Source organism: Leopardus geoffroyi, chromosome C2 (assembly GCF_018350155.1).
Source record: "Leopardus geoffroyi isolate Oge1 chromosome C2, O.geoffroyi_Oge1_pat1.0, whole genome shotgun sequence".
Lineage (NCBI taxonomy): Eukaryota > Metazoa > Chordata > Mammalia > Carnivora > Felidae > Leopardus > Leopardus geoffroyi.
In genome coordinates, this window is record NC_059333.1 from 130262155 (window position 1) to 130290016 (window position 27862).

At 36.6% G+C, this 27862-nt stretch overlaps 2 protein-coding genes across 8 annotated transcripts in view; one reads left to right on the forward strand and one right to left on the reverse strand.

Moving 5' to 3' along the window:
* NPHP3 (nephrocystin 3) overlaps nt 1-9948 on the forward strand; it is a 44342-nt gene extending 34394 nt beyond the window's left edge. The window contains exons 20-27 of one of the 4 annotated variants that reach the window (XR_006718732.1): nt 1740-1929; nt 2090-2331; nt 3383-3458; nt 4868-4995; nt 5905-6145; nt 7193-7318; nt 8125-8460; nt 8854-8964. Coding sequence is in view for 3 of the 4 variants with exons in the window: in XM_045503619.1 (XP_045359575.1) it covers nt 1740-1929; nt 2090-2331; nt 3383-3458; nt 4868-4995; nt 5905-6145; nt 7193-7318; nt 8125-8240; nt 8854-9034 (1300 nt within the window). In the remaining variant the exon portion in view is untranslated. Of the gene's footprint in view, nt 1-1739; nt 1930-2089; nt 2332-3382; nt 3459-4867; nt 4996-5904; nt 6146-7172; nt 7319-8124; nt 8461-8853 lie in introns of those variants that run through there. The other 3 variants (XM_045503619.1, XM_045503620.1, XM_045503621.1) reach the window with 3 other exon arrangements.
* A 1181-nt stretch (nt 9949-11129) lies between these two features.
* UBA5 (ubiquitin like modifier activating enzyme 5) lies at nt 11130-27851 on the reverse strand. Of its 4 annotated transcripts, none has more exons than XM_045503623.1 (12): nt 27100-27851; nt 25756-25801; nt 25500-25646; nt 20468-20577; nt 19565-19651; nt 18622-18706; nt 17111-17215; nt 16813-16940; nt 14984-15119; nt 14618-14693; nt 14366-14472; nt 11130-13835 (listed from the first exon to the last, which is right to left on the reverse strand). In XM_045503623.1, the coding sequence occupies exons 1-12, from the start codon at nt 27258-27260 to the stop codon at nt 13752-13754; spliced, it is 1272 nt and encodes a 423-aa protein (XP_045359579.1). In that variant the 5' UTR covers nt 27261-27851; the 3' UTR covers nt 11130-13751. The 4 variants fall into 4 exon arrangements, with proteins under 4 accessions (XP_045359579.1, XP_045359580.1, XP_045359582.1 ...); XM_045503624.1 differs by having other exon boundaries at nt 25557-25646; nt 27100-27849; XM_045503626.1 differs by lacking the exons at nt 25500-25646; nt 25756-25801 and having other exon boundaries at nt 27100-27317.
* Nucleotides 27852-27862: the final 11 nt, after the last annotated feature.

The window sequence follows — 27862 nt, forward strand, 5'->3', positions numbered from 1 at the left end:
GAAACTGGGATAGGGGGAACTCTGTATATACATATTTCAAATCAGTAGCTGTACACCTGAAATTAATAGTTGTTTATCAGCTATGCCTTGAAAAATAAATTACAAAAAAAAGATAATGCTGTAATAAAAGTGGGATTTAGAGAAGAAAGCAGCTGGCAAAGAGGAACATCTGAGCGGGCCTGGAAAGATGGATGAAATTGGATTCTGCTGTAGAATTTAGATGAGCAGAAAGAAGGCTGTGTGTACTATGGGCTGAGCTCTGCTGATAAGCACATTACATTAACCTAACAAGTACTTATTGTATCCCCAAGTGCTAGGGATAAAACATAGCACAATTAAAAATAATAATGAAAAAAAACCCTATAAAAACAAGTCCAGATTCAGTGGTACCTGAAATTTAAAAAAACTGGGAGAAATTTTTTTTTTTAATTTTTTTTTTTTCAACGTTTATTTATTTTTTTTGGGACAGAGAGAGACAGAGCATGAACGGGGGAGGGGCAGAGAGAGAGGGAGACACAGAATCGGAAACAGAGGCTCCAGGCTCTGGGCCATCAGCCCAGAGCCTGACGCGGGGCTCGAACTCACAGACCGCAAGATCATGACCTGGCTGAAGTCAGACGCTTTACCGACTGCGCCACCCAGGCGCCCCAAAACTGGGAGAAATTTTAAGACAATTTGCAAATTGTCACGAGATCTTTTCCCAAGAGGTAAAGTAAAAATGAATATTGCGGTTTTTAAAAAATCAGAACTGAAATGATCTTGAGATACCTTTCTATCTTACCCTTGCATTTAAGCAGGTTTAAATCCAAACCACCCATGGATGTGGTTCATGACATCTGCCTTTCATGGCCCTCAGGTATCTCAAAGTATAGCCTTGAAACCAGATTCTGGGCCGGCTCGCCACAAAATCCGACTGGTGTTAAATTTAAAGAAAGGATTACCCCTTTTCAGAAATTGTATTCTGGTTATGTTTGAATTTGCCAGTGGCCAGACCACCTTTTCACGATCAAGCTTCTGACCTCTAAGCCTCATGGGAGTTTACGTTACTGTCTTACCTAGAAACTCAGACATTTCTCTTAACATAGCTACATAATTTGTTTTGCTCCTAACTGAACTTTTCAAATTTCTTTGTTATACCTCCTAAATTATTTCTGATCTCCATTCCAACCTTTGAAATCATGATTCCTTTGAAATCAAATTTACTTTCGTTTGCCAGCTCTCCCATCCTACTAATGTCATCTCCAGATGAATACGCTTACTTTTGTATTTCTATTCTGACAGTTGCCTGTGTTTCATTAGTTTCTTCTGTTCTAATTTACATCATTTAAAATAATGATCTGGGTGAATTTAGCAGTTGACTGCATATCACGAAATGTCTAGAAAGGATTCTGGTAGATTTCCACTGGTGAGTAACCATAATGATAGTAATGATAACAGCCAGCACTATGGAGTACTTGCTGTGTGCTATAATCTGCTTATAGTAACACCTTAGGCAGGTAGTGTCAGTGACCCCTTTCTGCAGATAAGGATGACAGAGTATAAGAGGTCAGACAACCTGCTCAAGACCACACAGCTAGGAAGCGGTGGACTCAGCAAGTTGGAGTCTACAGTTTTCCCTCTCTCTATACTACACTTGCCTACTAATAAAGCGTCAGTAGCTTATATGAATTCTGGCACTTTCACTCAACAGTGGGTTTTAATGTTTGATTTTCATTAAGTTACTGTTTTTGTTGAAACAGAGGACACTTTGCTGAATTGCTGAGTTATTGGCAGTTTGTTGGCAAAGACAAAAGCGCAATGGCAGCAGAGTACTTTGATTCATTGAAGCAGCACGAGAAAAACTGGGAAGGCGAGGAGAACATGATTTGCCTGGCGGATCTTTATGAAACCCTGGGGCGATTTCTCAGGGATCTAGGCCTCCTTAGTCAGGTATGCTCAGCAAGGAATCACAGACTGTGTGGGTTTTTCCTGTGTGCTCTTCTCTCCTCCCTAGGAGTTAGTGCAGCTTTCATTTGTTGTGCTGATCACATCGCAGCTCTTAACGGTATTTCACTCACTTTACCTGGCCTTGAACCCTTTTTTTTCCTAGGCTGTGGTGCCTTTGCAGAGGTCTCTAGAAATTCGAGAAACAGCTTTAGATCCAGATCACCCAAGAGTGGCTCAGTCCCTCCACCAACTAGCGAGTGTGTACGTGCAGTGGAAGAAGTTTGGCAATGCAGAACAGTTGTATAAACAAGCATTAGAAATCGCAGAAAATGCTTATGGCGCGGAGCATCCACATATTGCTCGTGAACTTGAGGCACTTGCAACTTTGTACCAGAAACAAAATAAGTAAGATTTAGATGAGTAATACTCTGGTTTTATGATGGGGAGTCACAGTTCTTGATGTACTTATGTGTTAAGCTTTGTTTTGTGGCTATGTACTTTTCCTTATCCTATATTCTTTTCAGTCCACCATGTTCAAATATTATTCTCAGTCTTGGGTGTTTGTGGCGTAAACAGAAAACTAGCACCACAAGATTCATCTCTATTTGAAGATGCGTGCAGGCTAGAGCATGGACTTTGGAGTTGTATAGTCGGGTTTAAATCTGGGCCCGTTCATTGACTGGCTTTGTAATATTAAGTGCATTACTAACACGGGGCAGCAAACGATTGCCCACAGGCCAAATCCAAAAGGCCCCTTGTTTTGTAAATAAGGTTGTATTGGAACATAGGCACATTTTATGTGACTGCTTCCATAAACTTCCACACGGCTGCTTCCATGATTCACTAACAGATTTTTATATTTGTAACAGACCACATGGCCCATAAAACCTAAAATATTTACTATCTAGCCCTTTACAGAAAAAGTTTACCAGTCCCTGGTGTAATAAAAAGTCTCATATCTATTAGGCACCCACTGAATGTCATCTTTTCCTCTATCAGAAATCATTTTCTTTGTACCATCGTAAATGATACATATTGGAATTTTTTCTTTTAATTTCTAGAAGTATTGTTTCACACAATTTTTTTGTGAATTTCACATTTATATTTGACCAGAAGTTAGCACGTACAGAAGAAGGTGGTAGAACAAACTAAAATTTTAGATTTTCATTTAGTTAGGTCATCCTTTAGAGATTTGAAGTGAGTTAAGTCAGTTAAAAATCTATTAAATGTCAGCTACTTGGAGAGCTAGGTTTGTTTTGTTAGATTATGTTTTATGAAGTTTTTTGTTAAAGATTTTTAATTCTGTGTGACTGTCATCTTTAGAAATTATGCTATATTTAAGAGCCAAAAACAAAACAAAAACTTTACACTAGGTAAGGAATGTTTTCATTTGCCTGAAATATGATAAATTGGACATGTGTTTCTTTTGTTTGACTTTATTTTTTTTTTTTTTAAGATATGAACAAGCTGAACATTTTAGGAAAAAATCCTTTAAAATTCGTCAGAAAGCTACAAGGAGAAAAGGCAACTCGGTAATGAGAGATTTCTTTTGTGTTGTGCTTTGAAGCAGAAGAAAAGAGCCTGTCTGAATATCATAATATAGATGCATACACCTCACCTATTTAAGAACTTTAGATATTAAAGTGACTTCTATAAAAGTACTAATTAACATTTTCTTTATATGTATAATACCTGCTTAAGTATTAGAATTACTGGAAAGTACAACTTAGCAGGCTTTTAAAAAGTGGAACTAGGGGCACCTGGGTGGCTCAGTCCGTTGCGTGTCTGACTTCAGTTCAGGTCACGATCTCACAGTTCGTGAGTTCAAACCTCCACATTGGGCTCACTACTGTCAATGCAGAGCCCTCTTCAAATCTTCTGTCCCCCTCTCTCTCTGCCCCTCCCCTGCTTGTGCTCTCTCTCTCTCAAAAAAAAAATAAAAGAAACATTTAAAAAAAGTGGAACTATATATTACAGTATTTTGCAGTATATACATATTTCAAATCATCATGTTGTATACCTTAAACTCACACAAAGTTTTATGGCAATTATATCTCAATAAACATTGAAAATAATTTTTTTTTTTACTTTTTTTAAAGTGTAACTATAAAGTTCATTTGAAAGTTAGACTTTGGAAGATGGACTTAAAAGCTGCTTCTTTTCTTTAAAGGAAAAAAAAGATATTTTTAATATATTATGCTAAATGCAAATGCATAGAAATTCTTACCCTTGAACACACACACAAAAAAAATATTTTCATTTTTCTAAGCTGCTGATAAAATCTAAATATAGCCTGTTTATTTTAACTTCAAATGCTATGTACATTTTTAATTAAATATTTTTGACATATAACACTGTAAATTTAAGGTTGTACATGTTAATTTGATACATTATATATTGTAATATTATTGCTATTGTAGTGATAGCACCTCTATCCTATCACGTAATTATTTCTTTTTTGTGGTGGGAATAATTAAGATCTAATCTCTTAGCAAGTTTGATGATTATAATACAGGATTATTGTCTGTATTCACTATACTGTGCATTTGATTTCCAGGATTTATTTGTTTACTACTTGCAAGTGGTATATACGGTTTAAGTACCTGATGTTTAAGTGTTTAGCAGTGGGATTGGTAAATATCTGCAGGTTAACTTTGTGTCCTGACCTTTTTGAAGCACTTGGGGCTCAGTTCACTTTGCTAAAATACGTCATCATCACTTTCACAAAATGGTACTTTTAATGAATTTAAAAATGTGATGCCATGTGGAAGTATGTGCATTTTCAATAATCATTGGATTAATTCAGTGTGATACTTAAAATAATTGTAATCTACTTTAAAGGGAACGAAAGGAGCCAGGATTTCTTAGGACTCCAGTATAGTGTTTCAGAATCAAAGACTGCACTTACCTAGTAATGATTATCAATTTGTGTTTATTTCAGTATGGATTCGCCCTTTTACGTAGACGAGCCCTACAGTTAGAAGAGCTCACATTAGGTAAGGACACCCCTGACAATGCTCGGACCCTCAATGAACTGGGAGTTCTCTACTATCTTCAGAATAACCTGGAGTGAGTACCATGATGTTAATTATGAAAACAAGTGTCCGTTTTGTCTCTTAGATGAAAAGCTGGTTTACGTTTCTATCAAGTCAAGCTAGAATAAATTGAAACCATGCCAGATTTCATGTACAGTATGTTCTGAACATAGCCACACTTAACAAAGACCATGGCATAGTCTCTACTGTTTCTGTCACTTTGTTTCTTTAGTAACTAAAAAGTTACTAAAAAGAGTATCTGTAGCATCCCTAGTATGTTTTATGTTTATGAAAAGTGTTTTGTGTCAGTATTGTATGTGAGACTTCACAAAAGAAACTGGCACCAAGGGATATTAAAGAATAGAATATAGATGGCTACTAGTTTTGGTCTTCAGTTTATTTGTACTTAAAGGACTCAAAAAGGCATTAATATTTACACTCTGAAAAAAGAAGTGTTTTTGGACTAACTTGGATTTCAGGAAACTGTAACAAATTTGATACTTTGGATATGGGGAAAGTATAACAAATCCTTAGTCTCCTTCACAAGGGGTTCTTGAATTAAAAATTATTTAGTACTAACATCAAAGGAAGAAAGAGTGAATACCAAAATGTTTTGAGTTAGGTCTAATAGTTTTAAAGGTATCAGAAGTTTGTCCTGGAAAATATTTATGGGTTTGTTTTTTAGAAGTCAGGTGGAGAATTGAGGCAATCATTCCAGATACTTTAGGCCCTCACACTATCAGGAAATAATTTTTAATTTTTGGAAAAGCGCAGGAAGGGATGAGGGGTAGGAAAGAGGGGGAGAGGACTTTAACCGAATGCTTTTTATTAACTATCTTGGATTTAATAATTAAAATGCTTCAGTTCTCCACCTGACTTAGGGTTAAGGATTCTTACTTCTAGCAAATACGTTATTTAAACCATTTTGGGGTTTTATTCATAGAACAGCCGACCAGTTTCTGAAGCGGTCCTTAGAAATGAGAGAGCGAGTTCTAGGACCAGATCACCCAGACTGTGCCCAGTCTTTAAATAATCTGGCAGCTCTGTGCAATGAAAAGAAACAATATGATAAAGCAGAAGAGCTTTACGAAAGAGCTTTAGACATTCGGAGACGAGCATTAGCTCCTGATCACCCTTCTTTGGCCTATACAGTGAAGCACCTTGCAATCTTATATAAGAAAATGGTAAGTAATCCTTGACATGCTTACATGTGTTTTATAACATACCAATTAAGCCATAATTACTGGCAGCAAAATAATTTGTCTCCTGATGGATAGATTATTTTCTCTGAGCTTTTCAATCATGATTATTTTTTTTTAACAAATAGCTGAGTAAAACATTAAAAAATATTATATCAGACTTAACTAAATTAAGATACCAGTCTGGTTTTGTTAAAATACATTCCAAATACAAATGCATTTATCAGCATTCTAATTGGATGGAACTTACATTTCAGAAGTTCTAAAATTCAACCATGATTAAGTTTCCTGTGTTAAGCAGCCATAAACATAACAAATCACCCAGTTGTCAGAGGTGAAGGAGGAATCTTTGTAGGTGATTAAGTGACCATTTAAATTTCACTGTTTCTTTTCTTTGCCTGCAATGAAATGTAACCATTTTTTGCCATAGGAATCTAGCCTGAGATACTTGGAGTTTTGTAGCTGTTCCCCAACCGCCCCCCCCCCCCAAAAAGTCAAAGAGGTCCACTTTCACTTTATTTAGTGCAGTTATAGAGCTGTGTAGACAAGGTCTTTAGACCTTGTGGGACCCTTGCTGGTCAACCTGGCACTGAAGTTGATGATTTAGTAAGAACGATGATGCATTGTTGCTATTTCTGCGCAACTTTCAAGTGAAAAAGAAACAATTAGGAAAACCTGGAAGGGAGTTGGTGGAAAATGAGATTTTATTTTGATGCCAAATCTAAATTATATACAGTAGCAAACATATTTTACCGGTATTTTTACGTCACCGGGAACTTAGTGGTAATGGGTGATCTTTATAAAAGGGCTTTTTGAATTATCAAAGAAAATGTTTTTATATTCAGTGTGGCTTTACTTCATTAGATTTCAGTTATCTATCTATGAACTTAACCATTAAAGTGGGAGAAAATGCTTCTGAAATTTTTTTTTCCTCAAAATTACTTAATAGAAAATTTTATTTATGGAAAAAGCTCTGATCAGATAGTACTTATTGTTTTAATATTTTTGTTAGATTTCACTTTTGTTTTTTAGGGGAAACTTGACAAAGCTGTACCTTTGTATGAGCTAGCTGTTGAAATTCGACAGAAATCTTTTGGCCCAAAGCACCCTAGTGTAGCTACTGCCCTGGTGAACTTAGCTGTTCTCTATAGCCAAATGGTAAGTTCCTACATATTAACTCTTTATGAATGGTTTTAAGGTATGAAATATAGATAAATATGAATTAGCTGTGACACAGTAGCAGTAATTAAAGGAAATTTAAGATTGCTAATGCTTCCTTTAGGGATGCCTAGGTGGCTCAGTTGATTAAACATCTGACTCTTGATTTCAACTCAGGTCATAATCTCACAGTTTGTGAGTTCAAGCCCCACATTGGGCTCTGCGCTTACAGTGAGAAGCCTGCTAGGGATTCTCTCTCTCCCTCTCTCTCTGTCCCCTCTCCCACTCATGCACTCTCTGCCAAAATAAATAAACTTAAAAAAAAAAAAAGATTACTAATGCTTTCTTTAGTACTTGGGAAATTATTGAAGTTATATTTGTAAAACAGTCCCTTCCTCTTAGCGTAAAACACCTACTGAGTGCTTAGTTCATTGCATAAGCTTGGTTTTTAAACTCTGGAGATTCTGTACATCTCTATATCTAATATTGTCTTTAAGCTGTGGCATTTGTCTATGACAGGTGAAAAGCAGGTGTTGTACCCACGGGGCAATAAATAGGTTTTTGCTTATATTTTTGGATTCAGGTCAATGGTCACCAAGACAGGTCTAAAACTTAGGTTTCTGACTTTCTAGTATACTGCTTCTACCATTATGTTTAATAAATCTTTTCTATCCACATCCTGTGGGAGGTTATTAACCTTTTTAGAGGTGCTTACCCAAGTATATCAGCTTAGTCTAGAATATGTTAATAGTAAGTTCAGCAATTCCATGTATTCAAAGTGAGTGTTGTTACTTTTTTTTAATAAGAAAAAACATATCGAAGCCTTGCCATTATATGAAAGAGCATTAAAGATTTATGAAGACAGCCTGGGTCGGATGCATCCTCGAGTTGGAGAAACATTAAAAAATTTAGCTGTGCTTAGGTAAGAATTTTTTCAGCTTCCTGATAACAGCCAAACTCCATTTTAGAACAGCTTTGAGTCATCATAGAACAAAACAGAATATTTGGTGCTGATTGTTTTTCCTTGGACTCAAGGGGGTAAAGGGGCTGTTTGGGTTGATTTACTTCAAGATACTGAAGTAAAGTAGTATCCAGAAGTGAAATGAAGGCTGCATAATCTCTGTTGTAGACGAATCTATCAGGTAAGTAGTGAAAGATGGTTTACATTTGCAGCTAACAAGCTCTGGGGGTAATATGGGCAATTTGCTGTCCTCAAAACTAATTTACCATTAAGTGCATGTTGATTTTGCTTTTTCTGTGTTTGTGTATCTCAAGATGCGGAGACTTCCCTTAGCAATTTCACTGCATCCATTACAACATGGTCTCTCTGGTGTATATATGAGACACTGAGATATACTTTAGCAGTTCAGATAGAAAGGAGAGTTTGGGTATTGTTTTACTAGTCAGCCTGAGCGCATGCACTGGAAATAGAAGGGAGAAAGGAATTATTCACAGCTTGTTATTCTGTATCCTGTAAGGTCATTTCAAGTTGTTAAGAGGTTATATTCTCATTTCAACAATTTTTTCTCACAAAGCTATGAAGAAGGGGATTTTGAAAAAGCTGCTGAACTATACAAAAGGGCGATGGAAATAAAAGAAGCAGAAACATCACTTCTGGGTGGAAAAGCTCCTTCCCGACATTCATCAAGTGGAGACACATTTAGCTTAAAAACAACCCATTCTCCTAATGTTTTCCTTCATCAGGGACCAAGGTAATGGCAATTACAATTCATTGCAAATGCACTTTCAGACAAAATAATTAAGAAACATTTGGAACATTAGAATTTAAAACATTAAAAAAATGTTAATTTATTTTTACTTTGTGTAATTTGCATGAAATTGCATTGGACTACATTGAGGTTTCAGTCATAATTGTGTCAGTGTATGCTGTTTAAAATAACTAACTTTCCTATTGTATGGGACCAATGGATGTGGACACCTTAGAATCCTAAAATGATATGAAGAATTGATCATGAAGAGTGGATTGGTCTGTTCAACAAGAGCTGGAAGAGCAGTAAAGATAAGGAGTTCAATTCCATAATTCTTTCATCTCTCAGAGCTGCTCTGGCCTCACCATTCCTGGTCATGCTTTTCAGTAGTAGCCTGGCCTGATTCTCTACCTCCAAGAAGTTTCAAAGAATAAAGGGACAATGTTTATGAAAGGTTTGAATTATCTTCTGTAAAATGAACTAGTAACAGTTGTCTCTGCTACCTTTTTAAAAATTCTACCTTTTCCATGAGCAGACTGGGCCAGGCCTAGTCTACATTGTTCTGCTGTGTTACATGTACCTGCATAATCTGAAGCCATTAATGCAGTAACAAGTCAAGCTCTTAGCATTCCTTGACCTTCCCCAAGATAGAGACATGACAGTCTCTTCTTTCTTAAATGGCCTAAATTGATCTCATTTATCTCAAACTCAGATTAGTCTGTTCTGTATTGAAAAATGAAATGTTTTACAGGTTTTATAAATGTTGCCACATTTTGGTTAAAACCATTTATGTATTTATATATAATAAAATCTTTAATTTTAATACTTGTAAGATTCCAACATATTAATTATAAAGGTGAAAGATGTAATAGCTATACTTCACTGTTTTAAAATAAAAGTGCAGGGCACCTGGGTGGCTCAGTTGGTTGAGTGTCTGACTCTTGATTTCAGCTTAGTTCATGATCTCATCAGTTCATGAGTTCAGGCCCCACATTGGGTCCATGCACTGACATTGCAGAGTCTGCTTGGGATTCTCTTTCTCCCTGCCCCTCCTATGCACAGAGGGCTCTCTCTCTCTCTCTCAAACTTTTTTTTTTTTTTAAGGGAAATTTAAAAATAAAAGTACAATTTCAAGTTTTCTTTTTACCACTCCATTTTATACCAAATTGAGTTTTGGTGACTTTAAAAGGTTTTGGTTAATGTTCTGTAAGGCTTGGCTATGCACAGGATGGTCCATGAACCAGAATCATCAGTACTAGCTAGGAGCTGATGAAAAATTAAGACTCTAGAGGTTCTCCTCAGACCTACTGAATCAAAATCTGCAGTTTGGCTAGATCCCCAGGTGATTCATATGCACCTAAGTTTGACAAGCAATGGTCTGATTCTAAGTCACTATAGCTGTGATTTAGAAGAAATTGGGCAGGATCTTATAATGAGCCTCCTTCTCCCCCTTTTGTGAGAAGTTCAAAAGGAAAAAAGATAAAACACGACCATAACACATCTTAATTAAATTCACAAATTACCATACACTCATTTCAGAATTAAGCTGTTAGAGTTTAAAATTTGATTATCTTGGGGCACCTGGATGGCTCAGTTGGTTAAGTGTCAGACTTCTGATTTCTACTCAGGTAATGGTCTCATGGTTCATGGTCTCAAGCCCTGTGTCAGGCTCTGTGCTGGGAGTATGGGGCCTGCTTGGGATTCTCTCTCTGCCTTTCCCTGCTCTTTCTCTCTCTCTCTCAAAATTAATTTTTTTTTAATCTATAAAAAAATAAAATGTAATTATCTAATAGCTAGTAATTTAAAACATTATAAGTAGTAATATTAAGTTTAATGCCTTAAAAAAACTACTTTGTGGGATACCTGAGTGGCTCAGTTGGCTAAGTGTCTGACTTCAGCTCATGTCATGATCTCAAGGTTTGTGGGTTCAAGCCCCATATTGGGGCCTGCTTCAGATTCTGTGTGTCCCTGCTCTCTGCCCCTCCCCTACTCGCGGTCTCTCTCAAAAATGAATAAACATTAAAAAAAAATTTTTAAACTGCTTTTGGAAATAATCTGAGATTAATATTCTAGAAGAACCATGAAAAAAGTAAAAACCAGCAAAAGAATGATATGCATTTATTCTTTGTTCCTACATAATTTGGACTTGAAAACCTTAAGTGGAAACATAATTTATTAAAAGTGACTTATGGTAAAAATTCATTAATTACAGTTGGGGCTTGAGGACTCCATATATTTCAAGAGATTTAAGTTTAAATATACTTTTGAAAGCTGTATTTTGATCTTACTACTTCTTGTACTGCCAACTCAAATGTTTCTATGTAAAATGCCTACTTAAGATAAAAATTTGCTGAAACAGACATCTATTTGAGGTTCTCAAATAGAACTATTATGTTTACATTGATATACACCTTCACAATGAAAAAGGTAGCTTTGAAACAACTCAATTATACATCTGAATTGGTAGGAACCAAATAATGGTGGTTATAGTTTTCATTAATACTTTACAGAAAAAAATATGGAAAAAATGCGATTGGGGAGGGTTAAATCTTAATATTCTTAAATGGTTACCACCTTTTTGTGTTGTGTCTGTAGGTATTCAAGGAGTATTTTTATGTGAGGAAACCCATAATACATATTTTTTTTTACTAAATAAAACATTTAAGTAGTACATAAATTAGCTCCCCATTAACAATGGGGAAGGGAGCTGAACATAATTGTTTTACTATAATTTAAAGCCCTTGTGCTAAGGCAATTTTGGAAGTGTGTTTCCTTCTTTCACGTTTCTAGAAACAGTCGTATTTAGAAATCTGATCAAACACTGGTTTTATTTAGTAATGTAAAACTCAGTGTTGATTAATTTCTCATTATCAGCTCCTGTAAGTTTTCATGGCAAACATTATCAAAAGAGCACTCCACATAGCAAAAGGTACCTGTTACCAGATTTTTTTTCTGGTAAAATAATCCAGTAACTATTTTTTAATGGAATATATTAGACAAAGAATTATATAACTTAGATCTAAGATTTGATGCAGTATAAAACACCAGCAGTGTGAAATCCTATGTTAAGAGCAGAATAAAAGTATGTTCTTGCTATTATACTTTATCAAACTATACCATTTTTAAATTATAAGCAAAGCCTTCCCAAATCAGTGTACCAGAGGTTCCAAAGGAATGGGATTATTTTAGAAAGACTTTTCTTTTTTGAAATTCAAAACATCTTGAGTAACTAGAAAAAAACTATTTTACACATGAATTCACTGATTTTTTTTGAATTGCAAATGACCTACCAAGGCAACATAAATAAGTTTCAAAGCTAGAAGAACTATCCCCCTACTTTCCAAACTTCACTCTAAACATAAGAATCACTATATGATTCTAGAATCTCAAAACAAATATATTGAACATATTTGATATTTGGGGGTTTCTGAAATCAGTTTTTAGAACTTTATTTTACAAGGGAAGACTGCATTTTTCATTTTGTACTAATGTTCTTCCCTAGAAATACAATTTTGATATTACTATCTTCAAAGCAAAAAATCATCAAAATAGGTTAGCATAGCATAGTAACATCCTACTGATAATGGTTACACATGCGCATGCATACATATATATATATATATATATATATATATATATATATATATAATTTTTTTTTTTTTTTTTTTTGGTCTCCAAACCATTGGGAATTTATTTATCCAAGGCTCTCTAAACTTTCATTATTTGTATGCAACTCCAAAGAAAACCAGTTTATCAATTTATAACTTAGTGATCATAATCAGGGTAACTGATTCTCTCCCACTGAGTAAGTACACATCAGTCATTACAGAGGTTTTTTACATCTCTCTTATGCCCACAATACAGGATAACTAATTATCTAGAGAATCAAATTTAAATGAAGTATTCCGAAGGTAGCCCATACAATGGGTATAATCTAGAGGATCTTAGCTTAAATTCATTCCTTGCTGCTCAAAATAAAGTACAGTGACTCCAGATATATATGTTCCACAGATGCTATGATTCCTTTTCCTTGGTCAGTGCAGAAATATAATAACTTGTACTTCCTGAAAGTACCTTTTATCTGTTTATCCGTGAAGAAAGTTTCCTTTTATTTGCCTTTGTCTTGTTTTTAATATATAACTTACAGGTTTACAAACTTTTCCAATGACTACATTTCAGCTTGTATTTCCTCAGGTAATATTTGAGAGGATATTTTTATTTTATAGGCTAATTATTTTAAATTCACTGTTGGCCAAGTTAATGGTAGTAGTTTTCTTGTAGAGAGTGATTCTAAACACAATGAGTGGAGGCCTGCTAGCTCTAACCAATAGGTGGTACCCCCTGCCCTGTCTACATTTGAGAACCACATACTACTTTATTGTCCATGGCCTCAGACAACACACACCACAAAGAATTACTGGAAAGAAAAGAACATAGCATATTATTGGTCCATCCTTCCCATTCCTCTCCAAAGGCCAAAACATTTCAGTGGCTAAGTTTTCAAGTTTTCTTAACAGGAATGAAACAGAAGTTTTAGGAGAGTTATTTAGTTGAAGGGAGAAAGTGATAAATGATACAGTACTTTCAAAAAGTGTAACAATTCTATGAAGATTATGTATCAATTAATGTTGCCCTAAGCTTTGTAAGTTTTTAAGTGATTTTTTTTTTTAATTGCAAGGACATTTGCTTAAACTCAGGAAATAAAATGTAGGTCAGTCCACTGTCTACATATTCTTCATCTTGGCCATGAGGTCTTCCAAGCTTTCGCCAGAATCTTCCACAGTTACTTCAGCTACAGAATCTTCTTGCTATCAAATGAGGGAAACATAGCGAAAAAATAACCGTCTAAAATTCTTGATGCTTAGGAATATATAATCACTAAGTTTACTATGTTCAACTAGTTTATAAAGTAAACCTTCTTTAATAAATATACCTTCTAATTTTTAGGAGAGACAGTCTTTTACTTTCCCCACCAATATTTTGATTTACAAGGCAGTGATTTCAGTATTCTTAAGATCTCTACTGAAGTGGTATTTTTAAATGGTATTATGGCTAAAATTCTCAATATAAAAAATGATATCTTCATTTAATTAAAACCTACTTGCTCCATTAATGAGTCAATATCACTATTTTAGGTCTATGTTTCAAACAGGTGAAAATGTACTGTATATTTCCACATTAACACTGAATACCTCTCTCACACATCTTAACTGCTATAGCATAAAATATCCAAATTAGGAAATACTGTATTGGCATTATAAACTAGGATGAAGAGAAAGAAGGTAAGTAGACATTTTCTCTTATCTGACACTTATGGTAAATCAGCTTTTAGGTGTACCTTTTCAGGAATCGTATATGCCACTGTAATTCCTTCAGGTAAATCAGGAATTGGACCTGAAGAATTCTTCAGTTCCTCTTCTGAAACCTCAGACACCAACTCAATACCTATAGAGTTAAATGTGATATTATAATAGTTTTCAAGGAAATTTAATAAGCAGTAATTATTCAAAGTTTGTATAATTTATTTATATTTTCTCCCATAAGAGATTATGTTTCATGCTGCCATTTCAATTTATGAAAGAATTCCTACCCCACTCATTGTCTTCATGTATTATCTCTTCCTCTTCTTGAACAACCTCTGGTTTGGGGAGTGCTGCTACCTTTTTCTGTAGAAATCAAACAGTATCAAAGTATTCTTACTCATTCTCAGGCCTCTGAAGCATTAATCAAAAATTCAGACAGGCTTTTTATTTTACCAAAGTAAAAAAGGACTTCAAACAAATTTTTTCTCTTTGGTAGCATAGTGAATTTAATTTCTTACTAACATTTACCCCCTAGAGATACAATAAATAAAAATCCAGAATCCATTTATCTTATTTTCCAAATCTAAGTAATTGTTCTAAAATACTGTCCAAACAGTAAGACCTCTCATACATTCTGACCAAGTGATGTATACCTTGTATTCTTCCTGCTGCTTCCTGCAATTTCTGTCATCACACTGAGGATTTGGCTTCATGGACATAGTAGGGAAAAAGTCCTGCATTGCATTATATCCAAGGTAAAAACTAACAGTACCAAAATTTAACAAAAACCTAGAAAAGCAAATCAAAGTACACTTAGATAAAGAAACAAACCATAAAAGAACTGAATTTTTAAAAATTGATCTTTAAGTACTTAATGGTTTTTGTGGTAAGCAACAGTATTTTAAGTACTGTTGTCAGATTAAAATGTGGAGAAGAATCCCTGAGATTGGTACTACATCTAACTACTTTTTAAAAGTTTTTATATATAACTTACTATAAGGTTAACAATCTTAAATGTACAGCTCAATGAAATTTTCCAAAAGTCTTTACCCATGTAATTACTACCAGATCAAAATATAGAACATTTCCAATATGCCTTAAATTTCCCTTGTGTTCCCTAACAGTTCTGATTCCTTTTAGAAGCTTATAAAGAGAGGAAAAATCACATACAAAATATAAACAACAAAAGGAAACACATTTGCACTGAGTGTACAAGACAAAAATTGAGCCAATGATATGAAGCAGACAATTCACAGAAAAATGTAAGTGCTCACCCCTTTTCATAAGTAACGAAAAAATTAAAATGAAATACCCGTTTTTTACCTATCATACTGACAAAGATTAAAAAGTTTGATAACACCCAATGTTATGAACTGGTATGGGCAAAGCAGGTATTCCTACCCTGTGATAGAAATACACAATCCTTCTGAAGGAGAAATTTAGTAGTATCTGTCAAAATAAATATTGCATAAACTCAGAAATTCCACTTCTAAAAATTCATATCTACAAAAACCTAACTTAGAGATATATGTAAGGTGCTGTTTGCAGCATTGTTAATAGCAGCAAAAAAATCTGTAAGTAGCTTAAATGTCCATCCATAGGGGGCTGGCTAAATAGGACACGTCCTTAAGAAAATAGTTTGTAGCTATGATTTTTTTTTTTTTTTTTGGAACATACTATAAAATATTTTGTTTGGATAGGGCCTACTGAAGTTTGTACAAGCTATTGCTCTTACATAAAATAGCCCTCGACAGTTGCCTTGGAAGTTCTTAGGTATGCTTTTTGCAATTTCTCTGCTGGTAGCTGACACTTCTGATATCAGGATACCTCCCTGTATCATGTTGCAATTTGTTCTTATACCGGAAGGCATGGAAACATAACTAAGCTTATTAAAGTTGTAAAGTGAGAAAAAAATGGTCTGAGGAAAGGAACACTTAAAGGCTTTCTCCTTTTAATAAAATGTGAGTTGACATTAATAAAACTCTTTTACATTCATTTTAGCTGCAAAGAAACCTTTGTCCTTTTTCACTATAGTTTAGATGGTGTGGTTGTGAATATCTTTTTTTTTCAGAGAGCAGAGGTATTATCCTTTTAATGTTTAATCACATATTATTTTTAGTAAGAGTTAAGTAAAGAAATGTGTTTATGTTCTTTGGTCAAACCTGCAGAGATTTAAATCATTTGGTTAATATTTCATAAACAAACACACCAGTACTACTGTACCATTTAACAAGAGCTATTCTAAATGCACAGAGTAACACACATGTATGTATATTATTAATATGTATGTTTATATTTAAATTAGATACACTAATATATGTAAATTCAAAGTATATATATATATTATACATATATAAAAACCATATGCTGGGTTTTAAGAAACTACATACTTAGATGGTAATTCCAATATTTGAAATGCTTTATGAAATATATTTCTATCAAAAGCAAACAAAACTATTCAGAAAAATTCACCCTCACTCACTTCAACACATTTTGTACCAAGATCCCAGCAACCACTCCCATAGTGGTAGGAAGACTGGCTGCACAAACACCTTCTCGTTTCAGAGTCTTTTCGTCAATATTTGCAGCAACCACAAGTGGGGGAGCACACTACATGAAAAAGAAAGAAAATATATTTCAAAATGAAAGGGAAAAAGTAAGCAGGTTCAAAATAGTATTCCATCACGTTCAAAGTTTTTATTCCTTGAATTATAATACATTTTCAATACAAAGTACATTTTCAATACTTTAGTTAATAAGCCAAAATGAATCATGCATACCGCAAAACAAGCAGATTCTCCAGGAATTATGAGCTGTATATGCCCTGAAACTGCATTTTCACTGACCCCAGACTCCATCCATGTTTGTCCAAGTTCATTACAAGCCTTAATAGAAACAGATGAAAACAACAAAAAAAGCAAGAATTAATTTATCAAAAGTTATTTTATGAAAAACTGGAGCTTAACTAAATGATTACCAAAGGGTGTTTTAAATTTTCAAAAGAGGAAAGTTATCATAATGGAATTCCTTGGCAACTGCCATTCTCTATTTAAAAAGTAAACTGGGGACACCTCGATTCCTCAGTGGGTTGAGCATCCAACTCTTGGTTTCAGTTCAGGTCATGATTCCAGGGTCGTGGGATTGAGCTCCATCTCAGGCTTCATGCTGAGCACTGAATGGAGCCTTCTTAAGATATTCTCTCTCTCTCTCTCTCTCTCCCCCCCCCCCCTTTGCCCACCCCACCTCCACTCTAAACTTTTTAAACATTTTTTTTTTTTTTTTTAATTTTTTACGTTTATTTATTTTTGGGACAGAGAGAGACAAAGCATGAACGGGGGAGGGGCAGAGAGAGAGGGAGACACAGAATCGGAAACAGACTCCAGGCTCTGAGCCATCAGCCCAGAGCCTGACGCGGGGCTCGAACTCCCAGACCGCGAGATCGTGACCTGGCTGAAGTCGGACGCTTAACCGACTGCGCCACCCAGGCGCCCCTAAACATTTTTTTAAAAAGTAAACTGACAGCATTCAAGTAAGCAGCCAATAAATATTTAATTAAATTGAGTGATTAAGTTTATTGTATTTCTGATTGTAAAAATTCATTTTTCTAAAATAATTTCAGCAACAAAAAACTGCAAAATACCTTCTGAAAAGCTGAAACCACAGTAATTCCAAAGAATTGTTTTATTTCTGAGAAACAAGGTTTGTAAGCAATGTATATGCATTTGTATCTTAAAAAATAAAGTAAAATATTAAAACCAATGCTAACATAGAATAACACATTTTAAGATAGTCATTTATTTTAAAAATTGTACATCAGAAGTATCTACTATTTATAGTTTCCTCTACTGGCATAATAAAGAATAGGATACTGAAACATAAGCCACACCAGCAAAGCTAGAGAGGCCCCACAACTATTAGAATAAAACTTTTTTAAATGTCTATTTTATTTTCAGAGAGAGAGAGAGGACGAGTAAAGGAGGGGCAGAGGATGCTAAGCAGACTTCACTGTCAGCATGGAGTCTGACGTGGGGCTCAAACTCATACACCGCGAGATCATGACCTGAGCTGAAATCGAGAGTGGACACTCAACCAACTGAGCCACCTAGCCACCTAGGCACACTAAAATCAATTTTAAAAGTAGTGAGCCACCTAGGCACACTAAAATCAATTTTAAAAGTAGGCTAAGAGAACATTAAAAATTAATGAAACACATTATAAAAGGGTTTAAATACAGAACTATACAAGAAAGCAGATGAATGAGTATAACATCTTATACAATAGGAATACTCACTGTATTTATTGTCATTCGAGCTTCAAAATTGTCCACACAGCTAAGAACTAGGTCAACGGGTTTTCCCTCTTCAAGTCCACCATTACTAGGTAAAGAAAATAAATTTTATTTGGGGAGGAAAAAGAAATCAGGACACAAAATACACTCTAATTTGTTTAGTCATACATTTATGCTTTCAGTAAATGTTTGAGTACAGTTAAGGCATAGTATTTAATGTTAAAGACCCAGTATGTATTGAGTAACTAATATGCATATAACATCATGATACTACAGTGCTTCTCACAGAAGACACAAGAAGTATAAAGTCTGTTCACAAAAGTTTCCATTTCCCCATCAGCTTTCATAGACTTTTATTCCTTTTTCACTCCAAATATAAATGTAATAAAAATTGAATACAATTCAGTATCTCAGTGTTGTTACAATCTGGAGAAAACCACCTTCACATAGAAATATAATCTAGAACACAGAACTTATAGTTGAGGATCCCTTGTTATAACACCATAACAACAGAGTTTTTGATTTTTGATTGTTGTTACTATTGTCTTTGGACAGTATTTACTTTTTAGTGAGTTACTAACACACAAAAATTAACTACTTTAAAAACAAAAATATATATCAAATCTACCAACTCGCTGAATTAAACATCAGATTTTTTTTTATTAAAAAACTTTTTAATGTTTACTTATTTTTGAAAGACAGAACCCAAGCAGGGGAGGGGCAAAGAGACAGCGAGACACAGAATCTGAAAGAGGCTCCAGGCTCTGAGCTGTCAGCACAGAGCCCCACATGGGGCTCGAACTTATGAACCATGAGATCATGACCTGAGCCAAAGTCAGATGCTTAACTAACTGAGCCTCTCAGGTGCCCCAACATCAGTGGTTTTCTAATAATACTTGTTTAACTGAGCTGGACACTGTGCAAAATATTCATAGTAAAATTTTACCTTATTCTATCCATGAAATGTTGAAAGTTTTCTACTGTGGTTATATTGTAGTTGTGTACTTCAAAAAGAACATCTGGATTAATGTTCCTAAGAGGGGAAAAAGGGAATGATTATAAAAACTACTAGTAGGAATATTAAGAGAAAACAGGAAAAAGAACTGAAAAAGCTAAAGATCATGTAACAAAGGTAAGAAAAATGGAATTCAAGCTATTCAAAGAAAATCTAAAGTCCTCTTCTACCTCTTGTGCCCCACTCCAAGGAGAAGACTACATTCAAAACATGTTGACTGCAGGATTACAGAAATGTTCCCACCATCTATGTGCTGGGAATTAAGCCTTTAACACCTAGGTGAGCTATAGCTTAGCCTGACAAAAGAACTTCTTTGTTCCTTATTTCAGTGAAAGACGTTTGGGGTCACAAAGAAACTTCCTAGAATAAGGATTGGCAAAGTATGGCCCTGGGGCCACGTATGACCTGCCACCTATTTTTGTTTTTCCGAGGTCTGCAAGCTAAGAACGGTTTTTACATTTTTAAATGGTGGCAGGAGAAAAAGAACAGAACAATATTTCATAACATGCTAAAATTACACGGAATTTAAACTTAAGAGTCCATAAACAAAGTTTTATTGGAGCACAGCCATGTTCATTCATTTTTGTATTGCCTATAGCAGCTATCACACTACAACTACATGACCTGAGGGCAGTTTCATAGTGGGCCCTCAAAGCCTAAAATATTTACTATCTAGCCCTATCTGAAAAAGGTTGCCAACACAGTATCAAGAGGTAAGAGAATTGATGTGAAACCTGCATTTCTGTAAAGAAAAATTCATGCATTAGGTTAACTTATACAAAATATGCAAACTAAGATGTCACTAAAGATGTCTTTAATCACTATTCCATTTACCTCAAAGTATATTCTGCTGCTTGAACTTTACTTAATCCTGCTTGATGAGGTTGGAAGAAAAGTCTATTCATATTGGCCAGTTCCACCTTGTCATAGTCAAAGAGTAGCAACTAAAATGAAAATAGTGGTATTTTGATGAAAAACATACCAAGAAATAAACCACAAATAACAAAGAATAAATTAGTGGACTTTACATTTGATGGGTTTAACAGAAATAATACCAGCCAACTCTAAAATACTAGGTGCCATATATTAATTCATTTAATGCTCCCATGACTTAAGTATATGGGGACTTTAATTCTCCTTTATAAATGAAACAACTACAGCACATGTTCAAAAACCTCATTCAGCTAATATATGCAGAAATGCAATTCAAATTCAGGCATTCTCAATCCAGCATCTGCACCCTAACATTTACTGCCTCTCCAAATGATCCACTGAGAAATTAATGTTTATTCCATTTCACTCCAATTGTTTACTAAAGGCCAAGAACACATTAGATGAATGAAATTTTAAAATAAGATAAAAACAGGGGCGCCTGGGTGGCTCAGTCGGTTGAGTGTCTGACTTTGGCTCAGGTCATGATCTCACAGTCTGTGAGTTAGAGCCCAATGTCGGGCTCTGCGCTGACAGCTTAGGGCCTGGAGCCTGCTTCGGATTCTGTATCTCCCTCTTTCTCTGCCCCTCCCCTGCTCATGCTCTGTCAAAAATAAATAAAACATTAAAAAAATAAAATAAAATAAAATAAAATAAGATAAAAACAAATGCCATAACTTAAAACTATAGTATAACATGACTCCTTTTGTGACTATGACACCATACATACCCACAGCTAAAACATTACTCCAAAGTATATTTAGTCATGACAACATTTCACATACATACACACACACACACACCTTTTTAAAGATCCCATTTCCTATCAGTAAGAACAGGTTGCACCCAAAGATTTCTAAGGACCCTTTCTTAACCTAAAATCCTGTGACTTCTTAATACAATTCTCAGCATCCTAAATTTAATAACAAAAACAAAAATGGGGAGAAGGGCAGGGCAAGCATAGATGCAAGGGCTACAGCAGTGGCTAAGGGGGTCTGTGGCTTGTGGTGCAACTATCCTATGCATGGCTAAAATTACAAAAAAAAAAAAAAAAAAAAAGAATGGGGGGATCTTATTAACAACAAAATTAACTCATCCCGCAGAACATCTAGGTAACCCTTAGTATCTTGCTAGAAAATATACCACCTCTGTCCCCTGTGGTAATTTTCTGACCCAACTTAAGAGTCTCCAAAATAAAGTTTATTTTAGCTCATTCAACAATATTTATTCGGTCAGGCCAAGTATTAAATTTTACTCTTCAGCCTTGTAGCTGGTTTATAAGGTGCAGGAAATCCCAAATTTGGGGTTAGGAGGTGTGAGTTGTAGCTCTGTCACTAATAAGCTCTTATCATGGATAAGTCACTCACATTTTAGGCCTGTATCTTCAATAAAGCAGCTAATCTAGATCTGATGGTCCAAGGCACCACAAAGTATTCCAGAAACTTTCAGGGGTGAGAAGTGGGCTCTAAGTCTCCAATTCTCCACTTCCCTACTTAACCCCACGAATTAGCTTCTTGTTTATCTGTTTTACATACTGAAAAAAGAGTTCTGAAACTTATGTACGTACATCCTTAACTTACAAACTTGAGTGTACACTGGCGTCATTTAAAAAATACTGATGTCTGGGTCCCATCCCCAGAAATTCTGATTCTATTCCAGTTTGGACGTCAAAATTTTGAACTTCCCAGGGGATTCCAATTACAGCAATATTTGATAACTACTGTTCTAGATCCTGGCTACTCAAAACGTGGCCTGTGCAAGCAGCATCAGCAGCACCTGGAGCTTGTCAGAAATACAGGAGCACTGTCCCAACTTTAACATGCATGTGGATCATCTGGAGATTTGTTAAAATAACAGATTCTGATTCATCACATCTGGAAGGGTCTGGAAGTCTTCGTTTCTAACAAACTCCCAGGTGATGCTGATGCTACTAATTTGGACATCAGACTGAGTAGCAAGGATCTAGCAGTTCTTTTTTTTTTTTTTTTTTTTTTTAAGTTTGTTTATTACAAGAGAGAGAGAGCACAGCATGAGCCAGGGACCCAGGGAGGGGCAGAGGGGTGGGCGGCGGGGGAGAGACAGAATCCCAAGCAGGCTCTGTGCTGTCAGCACACAGAGCCCAACTCAGGGCTCAATCTCACAAACTGTGAGATCATGACTTGAGCCAAAATCAAGAGTCAAATGCTTACTGAGCCAACCAGATGCGCCAAGGATCTAGCAGTTCTTAAAGTCTGTCCTTCCCCTACCCCCACTAGGAACATCAGAATCACCTGGGAATTTGTTTGAAATTCCAATTCCAATCGAAACCTAAAGAATCAAAACTACCAGGGTAGGGTCTGGCAATCTATGTTTTAAGAAGCCTTCCAAATGATTCTGATGCACACTCAAACCTGAGAAACTCAATTTCTAGGATATCTACTATCCTAGGTCAATCAGCCAGGGTTCTTATGTCAGTTCTAAGCAATTGGTGGCTGACTTTTGTAAACCTCTTGAAAAGCTTTAAAAGGTTAATAAACATTTTCAGTATTTTTGTATTGCCTTTTCTATATTGATAAATGAATGCCAACTTTGAAACTACTTTAAGAATTTGGGGCATGGCAGGGGGAGGGGGGCACCTAGGTGGCCCTATCAGTTAAGCATCTGACTCTTGATTTTGGCTCAAGTTCACAGTCTTATGGTTCTTGAGATCCAGCCCCACCTCAGCTCTGCTCTGCACCTGACTACTCAAAGCTTGCTTGTGATTCTCTCTCTCCCCCTCTCTCTCTGCCCCTCCCCCTGCTCATTCGAATACTCCCTCTTTTTCTCTCTCAAATAAATTTAAATGCATACATAAACTTTAAAAAAATAATTTGGGGTATGGGATGGACCAACATATTAAAAAGCACTGATAAACTTTGTGGGGAAAATATTTGCTTTATCAAAATGACAAAGGGGTGAAAATTAATTGTGGAAAGTTTTGGTATTCAACCACTAGGAATGTAACATCATGGACTTTGGCTTTATAAATCTGAAATTGGTAGGTATACTAATTTCTAGTACAAGATTACCTCTTTTTCCTACCCACAACCTACATCAATTTTAGGAAAAAAGTAAAAAAAAGAAAGTATAAGCTAAAAAAAAATGTACAGGTTAAAAAAATCTAAAGGGATACCTAGCTGGCTCAGTCGGTAAACTGTGGAACTCCTAATTTCCGGGTTGTGAGTTCTAGCCCCATGTTGGGTGTAGACATTACTTAAAAATAAAATCTTAAATTAAAACAAAACAAACATACATACAAAAACCAACCTAGAGCATTTTCCAGTTCAATTTCAAGAGTAAGAGAGGTATTTATTTTACAACTGGAAGTTTTTCTATCTTAATCCTCCTCACCTATCTCACCCATCCTCCCAACCCACTTCCCCTCTGGCAACCACCAGTTCTCTGTATTTAACAGACTTTGTTTATTAGATTACACGTAGAAGTGAAATCATATAGTATTTGTCTTCCTCTGAATTATTTCACTTAGAATAATACCCTCTAGGTCCATCAATGTTGTCATAAATGGCAAGATTTCATAAGGCTAACATTCCATTTTACACTCACAGACCCTACATCTTCTTTATCCATTTATCTATCTAGGGACACTTGGGCTGGCTGCTTCCATATCTTGACTATTGTAAATAAGGCTGCTGTAAACACAGGGGTACATATATCTTTTCAAATTATTTTTCTTTGGGTAAAAATAAGACCTGGAGTTGAAAAGTACAGCATAGAGAATATAGTTAATAATATTGGAATAACATTGTATGGTGACAGCTGGTGACTATACTTATGATAAGCAATCAGTAATGTATAAAGCTGTTGGATTACTATGTTGTACACCTGAAACTAATACAACCCTGTCAACTAAAAGGTTTAAAAGTATTTCTGATTAAGTTAATAAAAGGCCACTATTCTTAGGGGAAAAAAAGTAAGAAAGGTACATGCTTTCTAGTTCATCTTATATAAAGCATGTTTAAAAAAATATTTGTTAGGGGCGCCTGGGTGGCTCAGTTGGTTGAGCATCCAACTTCAGGTCATGATCTCGTGGTTGGTGAGTTCAAGCCTCTTACTGGGTTCTGTGCTGGCAGCTCAGAGTCTGGAGCCTGCTTCGGATTCTGTGTCTCCTTCTCTCTCGGCCCGTCACCCACTCACACACTGTCTCTCTCTCTCAAAAATAAATAAATAAAATTTGTTAGGAGAACCTGGGTGGCTCAGTCAGTTGAGCGTGCAACTCTTAATTTCAGGTCATGATCTCATGGTTTTTAGGATCGAGCCCCACATGAAGCTCTGTGCTGACAGTGTGGGGCTTGCTTGGGATTCTCTCTGTCCCCCTCTCTCTCCCTGCCTTTCCCCTGTTCAGATGGTCATGCGCGCTCTCTCTCTCAAAATAAATAACCTTAAAAAAAATTATGTTACATGTTTTTGTTTCACACGTTATTAACTGCCTTCTTCTCAAAGCTCTGTATCTAAAACACTTAAGTCCAAATTGTAATCTATTACCCCAAACAAAAAATTCCTGAAGACAATTTAGATATTCCTTGTTTTATTAGCATTAATATCACCTTCCATTTGGGTGGTATTATGTCTTTTTTTTTTAAGTTTATCTATTCTTTTTTTTGAGAGAGAGGAGAGAGAGAGTGAGCAGGGGAGGGGCAGAGAGACAGAGAAAGAGAGAGAGAGAATCCCAGGCAGGCTCCACATCGTCAGAGAGGATCCCGATGTGGAGCTCAAACCCACAAACTGTGAGATCATGACCTGAACTGAAATCAAGAGTCAGACACTTAACCGACTGAGCCACCCAGGTGCCCCTGGATATGGTTACGTCTTAACTCCTTTGGGTAGAAAGAACAATCCGAATAAATACACCACAAATCAATACACCATTAGTAATGAGGAAAAAATTCCTAATTTGTACCTGATTCACTCCATAAGTGAGTAGTTCCCTACATGACAAGGAGAGAAATGTTTTTACCTTACCAATGCCACATCTTGTCAACATTTCAGCAGTCACACTACCAACTCCACCAACACCTACTATTGCTATAGCAAAGGTACGGATTTTCTGTGAAATGCAAAATTATACATTTGTTGGTTAACTTTTCATCAAAAATGTCAGAAATTATTTTCATTTACTGAAATCATCTTCGAAAACTTGGAAAGGTTTATCATACCTCATAGTCATTTACAATCCCCATTCGTTTCAATGCCATCAGGCGGCTTAAAACAAAAAAATGTTTTAAATTACAATCTTTTAATATGTGATATAAACATACATCATCCCAGAAAAACACAAACTCAATCACTACTAATGCTTTAAAAGAAATCTTTCAGCCTGCCTTTACCAGGTGAGACTAAATCACCTGGGAAACTTTAAAAACACCCATGCCTGAAGATCCTTCCAAGTGTAGCCTGTGCAACAAGATTTTTTAAAAATGCACCTCAGATGTTCTAATGGGCAGCCAAGGTCAAAAACAATTGACTTAAATGTTAAGTGTCTAGTTGAGGCAGGTCAAAGTAAAATTTCAACATTTTCCCATGCTTTCTTAGCATATGTATTTAACATTTAACACTCAGATTAATGTTTAACATCAGTTGTATCTGCCCAAAACGGATGACGTCTACTTTTAGTAAGCACCTACTGTATGCCAAGGACTCTAAGAGGTACTTTACATAGTTAGTCTGCTCTGTTATCTTGAGTTCAATATATGTGTGTGTGTGTGTGTGTGTGTGTGTGTATTTAAACCCATATACATAAAATTCCCATTCGTTTACACTTTAAAGAGTCAAATACTTCTACCAGGCTTGCTAAAATTCTGCAAGCTCCTGGCCCCCACGTCCTTTTTCCTCTCCTTCCTCATTTTCAACTGTTACTAACACATCTCTAAATAGCATGCTAACGTTGTTACTTCTGGATTTTCAGTTTTAAGTATTATTTGAACATTTCACTTGTACCATTCGTCCCTACTAAACACATATTTCCCATGGTTGCTCAGCTACTAAGAGTTGGGATTTGAATCGAATCAATCTGGTTCTAGAGACCTTCCTCTTAATCCCTGCACTGTATCGAGCCAGCTGACAGTATTGGTAAAGTCAAATAGCTTTAAAACTAAAGCTAATTGTGCTTTCCCACCACGCCATTTTGAAATTTTGAGAAGCCTTTATGAAACTCGAAGTCTATGCTTAGCGGGTTTTATATTTAATATCTTCTGAAAGTTATTACTATCAGTTTTATGCACGAGGCAGACTAAAAACAGGGAGGGGCGTTAGGAAACCGGCCGCGTGTCCTCAGCCGGCCCGCGAGCAGCACCATATGGCTGATTCGCTCGGGTTTTGTTTCTTAAGAGGAAGAATACCGAGTAGTACTGAGACTTGGCCCCGGGCGTTTGGGAACAGAACTCAAGAAGAGGAAGGTGGGCGGCGGTGTGAGCTGCACAGGAAGGGAGCGCCTCACTCCTGACCACCCGGAGACCTTGACCTCGCCCCCTCGCCGGCCTCCCACCCGCAACGCAGATCACCTGTAAGGATTGGAGTCCACCACCTCCGGGCTCATCTTCTCGATGCGGACCCGGCCGCCGCCTCCGTCGCCGCCCCCCAAGGCCCGCCGACTCCTCTCCTGTGCCAGTTCCCGCTCCAGCTCCTCCACCCGCTGCTGCAGCCGCTCCACAGACTCGGCCATGGCTGGGACGCCGGCCGCCAACGTTCCCAGCCCCGGCCTTCGCCGTCGCCTCCGCCCCACGCTGCTAGGCCTGCTGGCCCCGCGAGGGGTAAGCGAGAAGGCACCTAGCCGCGGCCTTCCTAGCCCAGAACCCTGGGGAAGTGTTCCCACCGCCTCACGAACAACACGTCGCCGCCGCTCCCGGGGTCCGGCCGCTGTACCGCTTCCGGTGCGTTGCTGTCACCGCTCCCCCTCAGAAAAAAACCCGCTCCTCTTTGCTTCCTTCTTCGCCCGGTCCTAACAGACCCGGCCGCACCAGGGCCAGAGTTCTTAGCGACCGGAGCCGGCGGCCTCTGATGGTGCCTTTCCAGCCGGGCGGTTAGGAGAAACACCCAGGATCTTTTATTCCTGGGCCCAAGGTCTCGACGGGCCCATTTCTGAACCGGACCCAGTACGTCTTTTCCGCCTGTCGGTTCGTGAAATTTGGAGGTAGAAGAGGCCTCTTCATATTAGGAGCGATTAACGTGGCTTTGCCTTCTTCAGAATAAAGGCCTCCAACTGCGAGGCTGACTGAAATTGTTAAATGCGAGCACATGGAGGTCATCTCCCACAACCCGACTAAA